General features: G+C 31.5%; 1 protein-coding gene across 1 annotated transcript in view; it reads right to left on the reverse strand.

Annotated features, from left to right (window-relative positions):
- Nucleotides 1-13331, reverse strand: part of LOC114337088 (glutamate receptor ionotropic, NMDA 2D-like) — a 646411-nt gene that overhangs the window by 374693 nt on the left and 258387 nt on the right. Inside the window, exon 2 of the mRNA XM_050652861.1 lies at nt 2843-3086. Coding sequence (XP_050508818.1) covers nt 2843-3086 — 244 coding nt within the window. The remainder of the gene's footprint in view (nt 1-2842; nt 3087-13331) is intronic.

The following is a 13331-nucleotide window of genomic DNA, read 5'->3' on the forward strand; positions in this document are numbered from 1 at the left end:
TTTTATATAAAAAGCAGTTGTTTTTGGAACTCTTTAGCGACGTATTAATTTAATATAATATTTATGGATACCGTTAATCGATGATTTTTTTAAATGAGAGTAGGGGTTTTTTATAGCTCATTTGAAAGGTTATTTAATTCTCTATTCATTAATGTAAATATTAACATAATTATTTATACAGTGTGTTCAAAAAATATTTTTTTTATTAAATTATTTGACACAAAAAAAGGAATGTAAGCAATTTATTTAATTGAAAATACATTTTACTGCTGTCAGAAAAACAGGTGATAATATTTATCTCAAAAATAAACATTACTTTTCGCTTAAATTCAATGGTCAAGCTGCTAAGAGACAGGTGAGTGGTAAATTTAACAATGCATTTAAGCGAAAAAAATGTTTATTTATGAAATAAACATTTCTTTTTGTTTTCTGACAGCACTCAAAATGTATTTTAAAGTAAATGAATTACATGCACTTTTCTTTTTGTCTCAATTAATTTAATAAACAAAAATTTTTTGCGAACCCTGTATAAATATTTATGTTAACGTTTATATTAATGAATAGATAATTAAATAAGTTTTCAAATGAGCTATCGCACCACCCCTACTCTCATTTAAAAAAAATCATCGATTACGTCATCACGACCAGATGGATGACGTCATTAGTATGATATATATGGTAAAAAGTCATAATTTAAAAATAGAAATCGACCTGTCTCAGGATTTCTCTCCAAACGCTCCCATTCCAGAGTAATGAATTTATTCCAACTCAAACGTCCTCACTTTATAACACATATTTACGGATATCGTTAAAAAACAGATTAACTTTTAGAGCAACAGTAGGACAAGTAACTTTTTTCCAATTTCCATTTGTCACTTTTTTATGAATTAATATAAATATTTATGTAAGGCCTGTAAAGTTATATACTCAAACAAAATTCCATGTAAATCCATTCAAATATAAAAAAGTTATTAAGTAATGAAAAATTGGTAACAATTTCATTTGCGTTTTTCTCGAAACTACAATATTTGACTTATCCTACTGTTGCTTTGAGGCGACGATATATAAAAAAATATTTTTAAGAAACGCTTTTCTTTAGTTACGAGTGAATAAAATTAAACATATTATAAAAAATCAACTAAAAATCAAAAAAAAAAAAAAATTGAAAAAATCTAACACATTCGTCAAAGAAAAGCGTGGCGCGTCTTCATCGAATAAACGGTTTTCGCACCACGCTCTTCTTTAACGAATGTGCTAGAAATTTTTAAATTTTTTTTATTTATTGTTTGAAAATCGGCAAAAATTTTTAAACTTTATTGTTTATTTATGAAGCATAACGTAAACAATTAACGTAAAAAGTGAAATTATGTAAAGTTAATATAATTAGCTACAATCTGTAAAAGTTTCAAGTTTCTTCATTGTAAAAAACAAGAGAATTTAAGCATTTTTCGTTAAAATCGTTTTTTTTTTATTTAAACAATTAATAAACAACAATTTTTTTATTGACTATTCGTGTATTGTTCCCGCGAATGCATATGTCTGCAAATTTTTAGTCATTTGCATTGAAGAAAAGGCAGTCAAATTACCGTCCAAAGATTGGGCCCAAACTATTGAACTAAAGAAAAGCGTTTAATTAATACGACAAAACGAATCCTAATGCAAATTGTAGCACAAAACGTCTCTACCGGTGGTTTTTCTAAGACTACGATAAAAACACGAATTTTTTGAATTCGAGTTTTGGTTGAAGTTTTGTTTCGTATCGTAGTGAGATTTGACACAAATAAACGCCGAATTATATGTAAACAAATATATGAGCATTCAAAATTTGAAACTTTAGTGTTTATTTATGAAGCATAACGTAAACAATTAGCGTAAAAATGAAATTATCTATAGTTCATATCATTAGCTACAATCCCTAAAAGTTTCTAAATTGTAAAAAAAAGAATTTAAGCATTTTCCTATAAAATTGTTTTTTTTTTATTTAAACAATTAATAAACATAATTTTTTTTATTGGCTGTTCGTGTATTGTTCCCGCAAACGCATATGGCTGCAAATTTTCATTAATTTGCATTGAAGAAAAGTCAGTCAAATTAACGTCTAAAAATTTGATGCATACTCTTGAAGTACAGAAAAGCGTTAAAAAGAATATGTATTCCGTGATTTTTTTAGCGACTTAACTCTTGTGAGTTAATTCTTTTTTTTTTTTACTTTACTTCTCCTGGTTTAAAAACAAAGCATAGTCCTGTTACAAATTTCTGAAAAACATATTCAAGCCTTTCGTAGCCCTATACCTACTCTAAAATTTAATTTTAAATGATGAAAATTAATCACCTCACTGGATGCGTTATAACCAATTGTTTAAAGAAATAAAGCAATGAAACTAATTAATTTTAAAAATTTATATTATAAAAATAAACTAAATAAATAAAGCAATAAAACTGAACCAGTTCAATCATTTCTATCATCATAAACATAAATAATAGAAATAAAATCTCGCCAAATGTGAATTTGTAAAACCGGTCGAAATCCAATTTTTATCAATTTATATTTACATATTTTGATTATAATAAATTATTCGCCAAAAATAATATTGTGTAGAATATGTGAAATTTTAACGTTGTTTGTCATAATTATCCATCATTCAACTATTAGCGGCAACAACTGATTTGCCTAACATGATATATTGCCTTTGGCATTCCCTTTATTGATTTTCATAAAATGCCCCAACATAACACGATAACATCCATATTACATCTGTACAACCAGTTGCTTCAGTAAAATTTCCAATTTTGCCGACAATAAGCTAACAGAGTTACAGGTTATGTATATCTATTCACTTACCACAGCTTCCCTCTCGGCATTAATCATCAATGATGTCAAAACCATATCTGTTTTCCGATTGACAAGATCAGATATCAATCCGTTCCACTTTCCGTTTTCGTTAGTTCCCCATTTTCCGTCTTCCACCTTTACAAGTTCGTACGTGAATCCCAATTCTTCGCTAAACTTTTGTAATAAATCGATACAAAAACCGGAACAGCATTGGTAATAACTTCCGTTTTTGTGAGCCTGAGACATGTCAACTCTGAAAAAAAAAAAGCTACGTTAACAAACGATAAAATAAGCGTATGCATAACATTATAGACCAGTCAGGATCTGTTTTTAGGTGGATGTGAGAGGTGGCATTCAGATTTTTGCGTATAAAGCTAGGTGATAACTTCATTAATAATAATTGATTTATGCTCCTTCTCAAATATGCCCGGAACATTAATAAAAAAATAAAATATTTAAAAATTACAAAAAAAAAATCGTTTTTTTTTACCTTTTTTTGCTTATGACATAAAAACTATTCATTTTAGAACAAAGTCCTATAGGAATAAAACAAAGATAATTAAATTTTCTATCAGATGCGATTAGTTAAAAATGTCTTAAATGATCACCCTTGCTTCAAAATAGCAATAAATATAAAATAAGGGGGCAAAACAAGCCTGTCTATATTCAATGATTTTCCATCACTCAGGTTACACTTGGAACCTTCCTAATTCGTTTAGAAAATTTCTGTAATGTGCTAAAACCGTACACTAAATTTCACTAAAATTGACTTACTAGATTTTGCATAATAATTTTGCAATCTAAACTTTTTTTAAAAAATTAAAATTTTTTAAAATGTTGCACAACAAAAACTAGAACACACAAAGATTTGTCAATCTTTTACATACTATAAAAGAGTACTCCACCTATGTAATGCAATTTACAGAATTGAAATCGGATTATTTAAGCAGCTTCAGCAATGTTTTAAATTTATAAACAATTTTTTGGCTTATAAACAAATTAGTGCTGTGGCCAGGAGGGGGTGATACGGGCTCCTTTATTTAGATGGACTTACCCACGTATTTTTATGTATTTTGACCCGTAGATCACGAATTTTTTGGGTAACAGTTGATCCGAATGTCGATAAGATTGTTATAAACAAATAACTTGAGGAATTACATAAAATCGATTTTTGCAAAATAAAACATTTTTTTGTATTTCTTGGGTAATTATAAGCAAAAAATGTTCTTACAAGCTTTTTCGTAGGATGCATACTTTTCGAGATAAACGCGGTGGAACTTTCAAAAAATCGAGAAATTGCAATTTTTGAACGCGAATAACGTTTGATTAAAAATAAAATAGCAATTCTGATGACAGCATTTGAAAGTTTAAGTCAAATTATACCGGATTTAATTAACTGCATTGCTAAAAATTAATTTTTTTATTATTAAAACAAGCTTTTTTTTTATAAGCCAAAAAATTTAGTGTGATTTTTATAAGCCAAAAAAAAAAGAGAAAATTTAGTGTGATTTTTTTAATATCAAATACCTTATTCAAAAGAAACTTTTTGTTTATTCTAAGGGAATTTCGGCACTCAATAATAATATAATATTTCGTTTTGCGTTTAAATTTGTCAAGAATGTTTATTAGTTTTCTCAGGATCCGAAAACATCAACACTATGGCCGTGGTGATATTTTCCAAATCGAACACTCGCTATCTTTGTCATACAATGCACTCAGTCGAACAGAATGTGTTGACAAGGCTACTATATTTTAAAAGGGTTCAGGAATATTTTGAGTTGTTTATTAAATAATATTGATTATATTTGATAAATAATTATTAATTTAATACGTGAAATTAAAAAAAAGTTATTTTTTGTTTATTATTTATCGAAGATCCAAACACAGAATACTTCAAGCTATATTCTGTGATCTAAGTATTTTGTTGTTAAATATGTTCAAAATTTATCTAAGCGTTTTATAGTAACAGTATATCATTAAAATCACTTTTTCTATTTTCTCGATTATTACTTTTCCTTGTATAGTATATAAATTATCACTGAAGACACAGTGAAAAAATAATCCCATTAATTTAGTGATTATTAATTTAAGCGATTATACAATTAACGGTTATTCAAGAACTTTCAAAATCTGAACGAAATAATTATCTGTATGGTGCTGATGATAATGTCATTGTCAACTACTGTTTAGATCTCCTGCAGCTTTCATACCAGTGAGACATTTACTACATGCAATTTGATTAAAAAAAAAAAAAAAAAAGAAAAATTAGGGATATCCGTAAAATACTTGCGCCTAAGCCTTTAAACTTTTATAATAATACAGTCGAACCCGCTTTTTTTAGAAAACCGCTTATAGGAATATCTCGGTTTATAAAATATCAAGTTGTGGTCCGGAAAAGTTCCCATTTTCTCCTTAAAAAATTTATCCGCTTGTAGGAATACCTTTTAATATAATAATACCGTGCAGTAGAATATTTTTCAGTTAAACTAATAAATATTTATGTACAATTTCATAAAAATTTAAATGTCTGGTTAATTAGAGTATATCGGGTAAATGCTTTATTACTTTGTTATTATTACCAATTCGATCGTTTTACGAAACATCCACAAGTTATAAGTACTTTTTTATTTGTATTAAAGTTTCTGTGGCCCATCCACTTCATGGTTAATTCATAAATTTTTAAAAAGATTTAACTTAAAGTCACCGAGAGACTACTTGTTTGCAAGAAGTGAATCATGGCATTGCTAAATTCTAAGAGAAAAGATCTTACTTTAACAGAAAAAGTGAAAATGTTTTGCAATTTCACAAGGTCAGGTGAGAAAACCAAGACAGTGTTATCAACAATTAACAAGCTAATTCAAAATTAACACAAAAACTGAAACGCACTGAGAAAAACTCAGACACTGAACAAGCATTACGGAACGATCTACTGAAAAGAGGGCCCGAAATGTTCCTATCAGCGGTACAGTTTTAAAAGAAAAAGCTGAATAAATAGCTGAGAATTTGTGTAATGCGAACGTAAAAGCGTCAAATGAAAGGTTCTGCAGATGGAAAAATAGTTCATATGTTTCCTTCAAAAACATTATTGGAAAACCAAAAGATGCTAAGGCTGTAGCGTTATAAATGACAGATTTCTCTGTTAATTTATTTTCAAATAATTATTTAATTCTATTTTTTATTATTTCATTAATTTCTTAACTTCATGCATTGTCTTTACTGGTTTTTGTTAAAAATTAGTTGTCGCCTCGTCATTTGGTTCATGTAGGCAAATCTCTGTCCATTTGTTATAGAACGTCTTATTCAAAAATATACATATATTATGTTTTCTTTGCTTCGGTCACACGATCCATAACAATGTCAAGCCCCCACAGATTCTCTGAGTATCAGTATCTCTATCTTGTAGAAATTAGAAAACAATTAGCGCTAAATTAAGAGATATTTATGCGCTACATATCCCGTAGATTAAAAATTTTCAGCTCGTTACACTGGACAGAAATATAACATTTCTTATGGGGGCTAACTCAGCCTGACTATACTTAAAAATATACTTATTAAATCGATATACCTTATACTGTAGAATTACGAGCTGCTCATGCACTTTTGAAATGATATAATTTCGATTTTTGGACTCATCCGATTAACCTCAAACGACTCTTTAATTGATTCAACTCAAGAGAAAGATGTTGAGAAAAATTAATATATATGTTATCGTGGGTATAATTCATATAGTGTATAAATTCTAAGAATAAACTGTTAGAATACATGAATTTCAATTATTCCACTACAATCCCTTGGCAAGAAAACCCGGACAAGAAAACATCTTCCCGGCTTACGAGAGAATTGTACTTAAAATGAACAAAATTAAAGAGCTCGCAAAATACGTGCATTTCGATTATTCAATTACGATTTCTTTTGGAGCAAAATTATTATATTCCTGCTGTACGAAAAAATTATAAGTTATACTTATACAATACTAATTTACATTTTATCTAGATCATTTCCTTAACCTTAAACTACACGCGCTGGCGTATTTTGTACGCCAGATATAAGAATTCTACTTCAAATATATTTAAAAATTTAATTTTTGACCTTGTTTATGTCTCTAACCTATCACTGGAATGTGCTTTACAATTTGGTTTTAGTTTCGTTATAATCTGCGTTCTGGGAAGATCGTAATATACAGTTTATTATTTGTTGTTTCCGGTGGTGGACAATATACGCCACGATTATCTTATTATAAGTAGTAATATAAGTACATATTTCAATTGTTTTTTAGTCATTATGGCACAAAATATATTTTTCTTTATAAACAATACTTTTTCTCCTGTAAAAAATCACATTTCAAAAAATGTTTTATTAGTAATTTTATTTATCGTGGAATCCAGTTATTCCATGATTCCAGTTATAAATCCCAATTGGCTTACTGAGAAGGAACTTCAAGTATTCACTGATGCCGAATAAGGTTTATACAAAAAACTAAGTGTATTTTTTCAAAAAAAAAAATAAACAATTCCGTTGTTTTTAAGTGTATTTTCTTGTGGCGTATAAAGTACGCCACGCGTGTAGTTATGTTATAACTTGATGCGCGGGTAGTTAAATGTTAATAGCCTAAAGTATACAATAATTTTTTATATCATGTAAATCATAAATTATAAAAAATCAATTAATTGCATTAATTTTCTAAATTATCTTTTTGTGAATTATACGTGAATAAAAACCAAAGGTAAATTTTCCGTAGAGAATTTAATCTTAAATTTCATATTACCACACATTTGATTTTTCTTACATCTTATTCTTGTAGTCTAAGAGCTGGGAGCGGATTTTGTGCGTGATAAGTAATATGGAAAAACTATACCGGGATATGTTGAACTAGTTGTGTACAACTTTCCCGAACGGCCGGAAACCAGAGTGGGGGACGAGGGTAGTTATAAAGGGTCAAAGTCGCGGTTTTTATTAGCTCTTTTGTGACGCTCATGATCGAGATAGTGCATCAAAATTTGGGAATAAGTAGGTCATGACGTAACTAAGTAAAATTTTCAGGGGTGGCACGCTGCGTGGCCGACAAAGTGGTGGGGCAGAGCTGGATATAAAAAATAAAAGGGGTTTTTTGCGATGTCTGTGATTGAGATAGTGCACCAAAATTTGGGAATATGTAGACCATAACATAACTAATTAAAATCCCCAGAGCCGGAAACCAGAGTGGGGGGTGAGGGTAGTTATAAGGGGTCAAAGTCGCGGTTTTTATTATTTTTTGTGACGCTCATGATCGAGATAGTGCATCAAAATTTTGGAGTAAATAGGTCATGACGTAACTAAGTAAAATCTCCAGGGGAGGAGCGCTGCTTGGGGTACAAAGGGGTGGGCCAGGGGTGAATATAAAAAATATAAGCGGTTTTTTGCGACGTTCGTGATTGAGATAGTATACCAAAATTTGGGAATAAGTAAACCATAACATTACTAAGTAAAATCTTGACCAATGTTGTACTGCGTCACAAAAAAAAAATGATAAAAACCGCGACTTTGACCCGTTATAACTACGCACGTCCCCCACTCTGGTTTCCGCCCCTAGAGATTTTGCTTAGTTACGTCAGAGTCTACTTATTCCCAAATATTGGTGCACCATCTCAATCGCGAACGTCGCAAAAACCCCTTATATTTTTTATATTCACCCCTATCCTTACCTCTTTGTCGGCCACGCAGCGTTCCGCCCCTGGAGCTTTTACTTAGTTACGTCATGACCTACTTATTCCCAAATTATATTCACCCCTACCCCCACCACTTTGTCGGCCACGCAGCGTTCCGCCCCTAGAGATTTTACTTGGTTACGTCATGACCTACTTATTCCCAAATTTTGGTGAACTATCTCGATCATGAGCGTCACAAAAAAATAATAAAAACCGCGATTTTGACCCCTTATAAATACCCTTATCCCCCACTCTGGTTTCCGGCCCTTGGGAAAAGTCATATACACAACTAATTCAACATATCCCCGTATAGTTTTTCCGTATTACTTATCACGCAAAAATCCGCTTCTATCGCTCCGACTATTATATTTATTCAATAGCTATTTTCCTATCAAGTGCAGAAAGTCATACTTTTCCGCACGCGACTGCAGTTTGCCGAACGACGCGAAGCGGGAGTTCGGCAAGTAGTCGAGTGCGGAACAGAGACTTTCTGCAAGAGTTAGGAACAATATTATTTCTACCAGTTTTTAAAAATTGACCAAATCTTAATCAATTAATTTAATTAATATGAAAATACATACACAAATTAATTCTTTGACAAAGTTGTCAAAACCAAACTTTCAATATAATTAGTTAGCATGACGACGATCTTGGTTTCCATGACGATGATTCAAAACGACTGATATTGTCTACCGATTTGACTTTCGAATATTATGTCAAAATAATTTTATTTCATCGAATTGTCGCGTTAATTTCATTAAAACAGGAACACAATAAGATACATTTGAAATAAAATAGTAAATAATATCGAAATATTAGTTTATTGCATGTATTATAATTATGTTAAGGCCATATTAAAATATCTAAACGCGTGCGGAAAATTAAAACGCGTGCGGAAAAGTAAAACGCGTGGGAAAAGTAACACGCGTGCGGAAAAGTAAAACTTTCTAAACTAAAACGCGTGCGCGAAAGTAGACATTTTGGCACGATCGTAGAAAAAAGCATATAAAAAATTATTGGGATTAATACCAGTTTGCATTCTGTGTTTAAAAATAGATTTTCCATTATATTCTTATTGTATCTTATTTTGGATTTTTATATAAAACAAAATTGCGTTTGTTATACAGTGTGGCAAAGCCAAATGGATTAAATTCATTATTTCGTGAATGAGCGACTTTGGAAAAAAATCCCAAAACTAATCGATTTTTTTTACGATTTTCTGGCATATTATTATATCATACTAATGACGTCATCCATCTGAGCGTAATAACGTAATCGATGATTTTTACATGAGAATAGGGTCGTGTGCTAGCTCATTTGAAAAGGTATGCAATTCTCTATTTACTAATATCAACATAATGATTTGTACAGGGTGTCCAACAAAATATTTTTCGAATTAAATTAATTGACCCAAAAACAATAATGAATGTAATTTAAAAATACATTCTACTGCTGTCAGAAAACAAAAGAAATGTTTACTTAACAAATAAACACAGCTTTTTGCTTAAATTAAATGTTCAAACTTCCAAGAGGCAGGTGGGTGGCATCTTGAACATTGAATTTAAGCCAAACGCAATGTTTATTCGTCAAATAGACATTTTTTATATGAAAGGAAGTATCCATTGTTCTCAATTGTGGTCTAGAAGTAACACAATACTCAACTCTAAGAAGATACCACAATAATTTTACTTATATATTATATGTTACGGAAAATTATGTAAATTGGCCATTGACGTTAAAGACCGGGCATTGTCGTGAATGTCCATTTCCACTGGTTATTAGCGACAATGCCCGGCGGCCATTAACGACGATAACATTAGCTATTGGCCAATGTTATAAAAAAATAACCTAAAATTAGGGTTTTCATTAATAATCGGTCAATAACGACAGTGGCCAAAAGCAAATGGCCAATGGTGATAAATAAATAAAATTAGGTATGATCTCCTATTATTTTTTATATAAGATATCTTTTGAAAGCTAATCATTTGTATTTTGACAATATAGTGAACCATGCCATTTTTTAACACTATTTACAAAAATTTACTACGAGTAATTTCAGCACGAGTACAGAAATAAAGCAAATAGTAAACATAACCAATCTTTTAGTCTAAATTTTAACATTGACCGATTCACAACGGGCATTGTTGACATTGACCGGACAATGATGGAAATGTTATCAAAAATTTGAAATTATCATCAATGTTCAATTTCTATGAACAATAACGTTAATATCCGGCCATTGTCGTCAACGGCTAATTCACAAGGACATTGTCAATATTGACCGGTTATTAACGTTATTGGCCGGATTTACGTTATTGCCCGTAACATATATATTGTATCCGTTTTACAGTGTTCTACGTCTTTCTGTTACTAATCGCCACTCCTTTCTATTGTGGAAGTCTTCTTCTCTCAAGTTTCTTTCCGACATCGCCTTGGAGATGCCCTTTATCCAAGTAGTTGCTGGTCTTCCTCGTTTTCGTTTGTCTGTAGGTGTTAATTCTAACACTTTTTTGGGGATTCTTTTTTCCTCCATTCATCTTAGGTGTCCGTACTATACAAGCTGTTGTATCTCGATGTCATCTATAATTGTTGTAAAGTAAAAATAATTTTACTAAAGTGTTAAAAGATCTCCGAATGACAATCAGATCTCCGAAAAATGAACATTCCATTTGACCCTAGGTTGATGGAAGACCAAACAAATTGGAAGAAAGTTGTACAGTCAGCCAGGACCCAGCCAAGGTTGTAGAGCTACGTGAAGATAATGATGATGAAAGTGTTAAAAGTTAAAAATATTGGACGCGATTCGGCCCAACACGAGCCATTATCAGCAAAATACAGGAAAACTAAAGAACTGACCCACACAAAGAAGAAAGTATCGATTAGGCTCGATTAACAAAATGCAGATACACAGACTTACTTTTTGTAACGATGTACATACATTGTGTTTTTTGATAAAATTGTGGTTGGTGTGTAGGATTTTAAGGGACGTGTTCATCGGGAGGACCATCACCATCTTGCTCTTGCCAATAATTCTTTGAATTTCTATGAATTTCTTTTAAAGTTTATTTTTTATTTAGATTAAATGCTTCGACAACTAAGGCAATTGCTATAATATAATTGAATTAGCAAATCAGCTTCTACTGTAAATGTCTCGTTACTGTTGAGTAAATGTCTTGATACTTAGTAAAGTTTTTTTAACATCCTATTTATTTACAATCTGTAATAATGATTACAATAAGTAAATTGTTTAACAATTAAAAGAAACTTGCAGGAGACTGTCCAGTGACAATAACCTATGAAATCATAATTTTAATACTTAACAAAATTATTTGTGACTAATAAATAAAACCCTATAAATATAACTCTATAATAAATAAAATATTTTTGAAAATTTAAAATTTAAAATCTTGTTCGTATAGGTCTGGATCCCGCGTATGAAAAAAAAGTTGATTTATAGCAAGCTGAAAATTTGTTAATAGCTTAAGGGTGTCTAGTCGAATAAACTTTGATATATGGGAACACTGAAACAGGGGTAGTTTTAATTGTGGAACAGGTTAAAAATTTGGAACGATCACAGCACGAAAACGGCACATTTATTTTGTCCGACAGAACAGACTTAAACTCTCCGAACAGAGATTAAACTCTCATGAAAAAATCAGACTGCTATTTATTACCTGTCATAATTCCTGTCATTTGACATATTCTACATGTTCCACTCATTAAACGCCCATTTGGTGATAAATAGCAGTCTGATTTTTGCATGAGAGTTTAATCTCTGTTCGAAGAGTTTAAGTCTGTTCTGTCGGACAAAATAAATATGCCGTTTTCGTGCTGTGACCGTTCCAAATTTTTAACCTGTTCCACAATTAAAACTACCCCTGTTCCAGTGTTCACACATATCAAAGTTTATTCGACTAGACACCCTTAAGCTATTAACAAATTTTCAGCTTGCTATTAATCAACTTTTTTTTCATACGCGGGATCCAGACCTAGTAGATCGCTTGGAGTGTGGCGCTTCAGCCTTCTGTTTGGCTCGGGTCTCATTAGGTTCTTCGCTAGCCTGTTGGGGTAGTTTTGTAGTCGGATGTCGTATTTTTGGGCGTAACTGGCAATTTCTTCTTTGACAGTCTTCATTTGGAGATCACGATTAATGAGTTCATTGGGCATGTACCACGGTGCATTTGTGATAATGCGCAAGGTTTTCGATTGGAATCTCTCCAGGATGTCGATATTGGATCTCGACGCAGATCCCCACAGTTGGATACCATAGCTCCATATTGGCTTAATCACTGCCTTGTATACTAAAATTTTATTGTACAATCTCAGTTGTGACCTTTTTCCTAGCAGCCAGTACATTTTATTGAGTTTCAGACCCAACTGTTTTCTTTTCGTGAATATGTGTTTCTTTCACGTTAGTCTGCGGTCCAAGTGCATACCTAGGTATTTTACATCATCCTTTTGTTGTAGTACTTGATTATTTAATGAGACGGTTGGGCACGTATCTTTTCGATTAGTGAACGTTATATGTACTGGCTTGCTTTCGTTTACTTTAATTCGCCATGTTTGTAACCAGATAGTTATACTGTCGAGATTTGTCTGGAGCAGTTGCGAGGCGATGTACGGGTTTGAGTGAGCTGCAATGATTGTTGTGTCATCTGCATATATGGCTGTGATGATGTTTTGGCTTGTAGGAAGATCTGCTGTGTAGAGTAGGTAGAGAACTGGTCCAAGGACACTACTCTGGGGTACTCCAGCTTTGATTTGATGTAAGTTAGTGCACTGATCTTTAACTTTTACAAGGAAATGACGGTCGG

The sequence above is a fragment of the Diabrotica virgifera genome, chromosome 6, assembly GCF_917563875.1.
Source record: "Diabrotica virgifera virgifera chromosome 6, PGI_DIABVI_V3a".
Lineage (NCBI taxonomy): Eukaryota > Metazoa > Arthropoda > Insecta > Coleoptera > Chrysomelidae > Diabrotica > Diabrotica virgifera.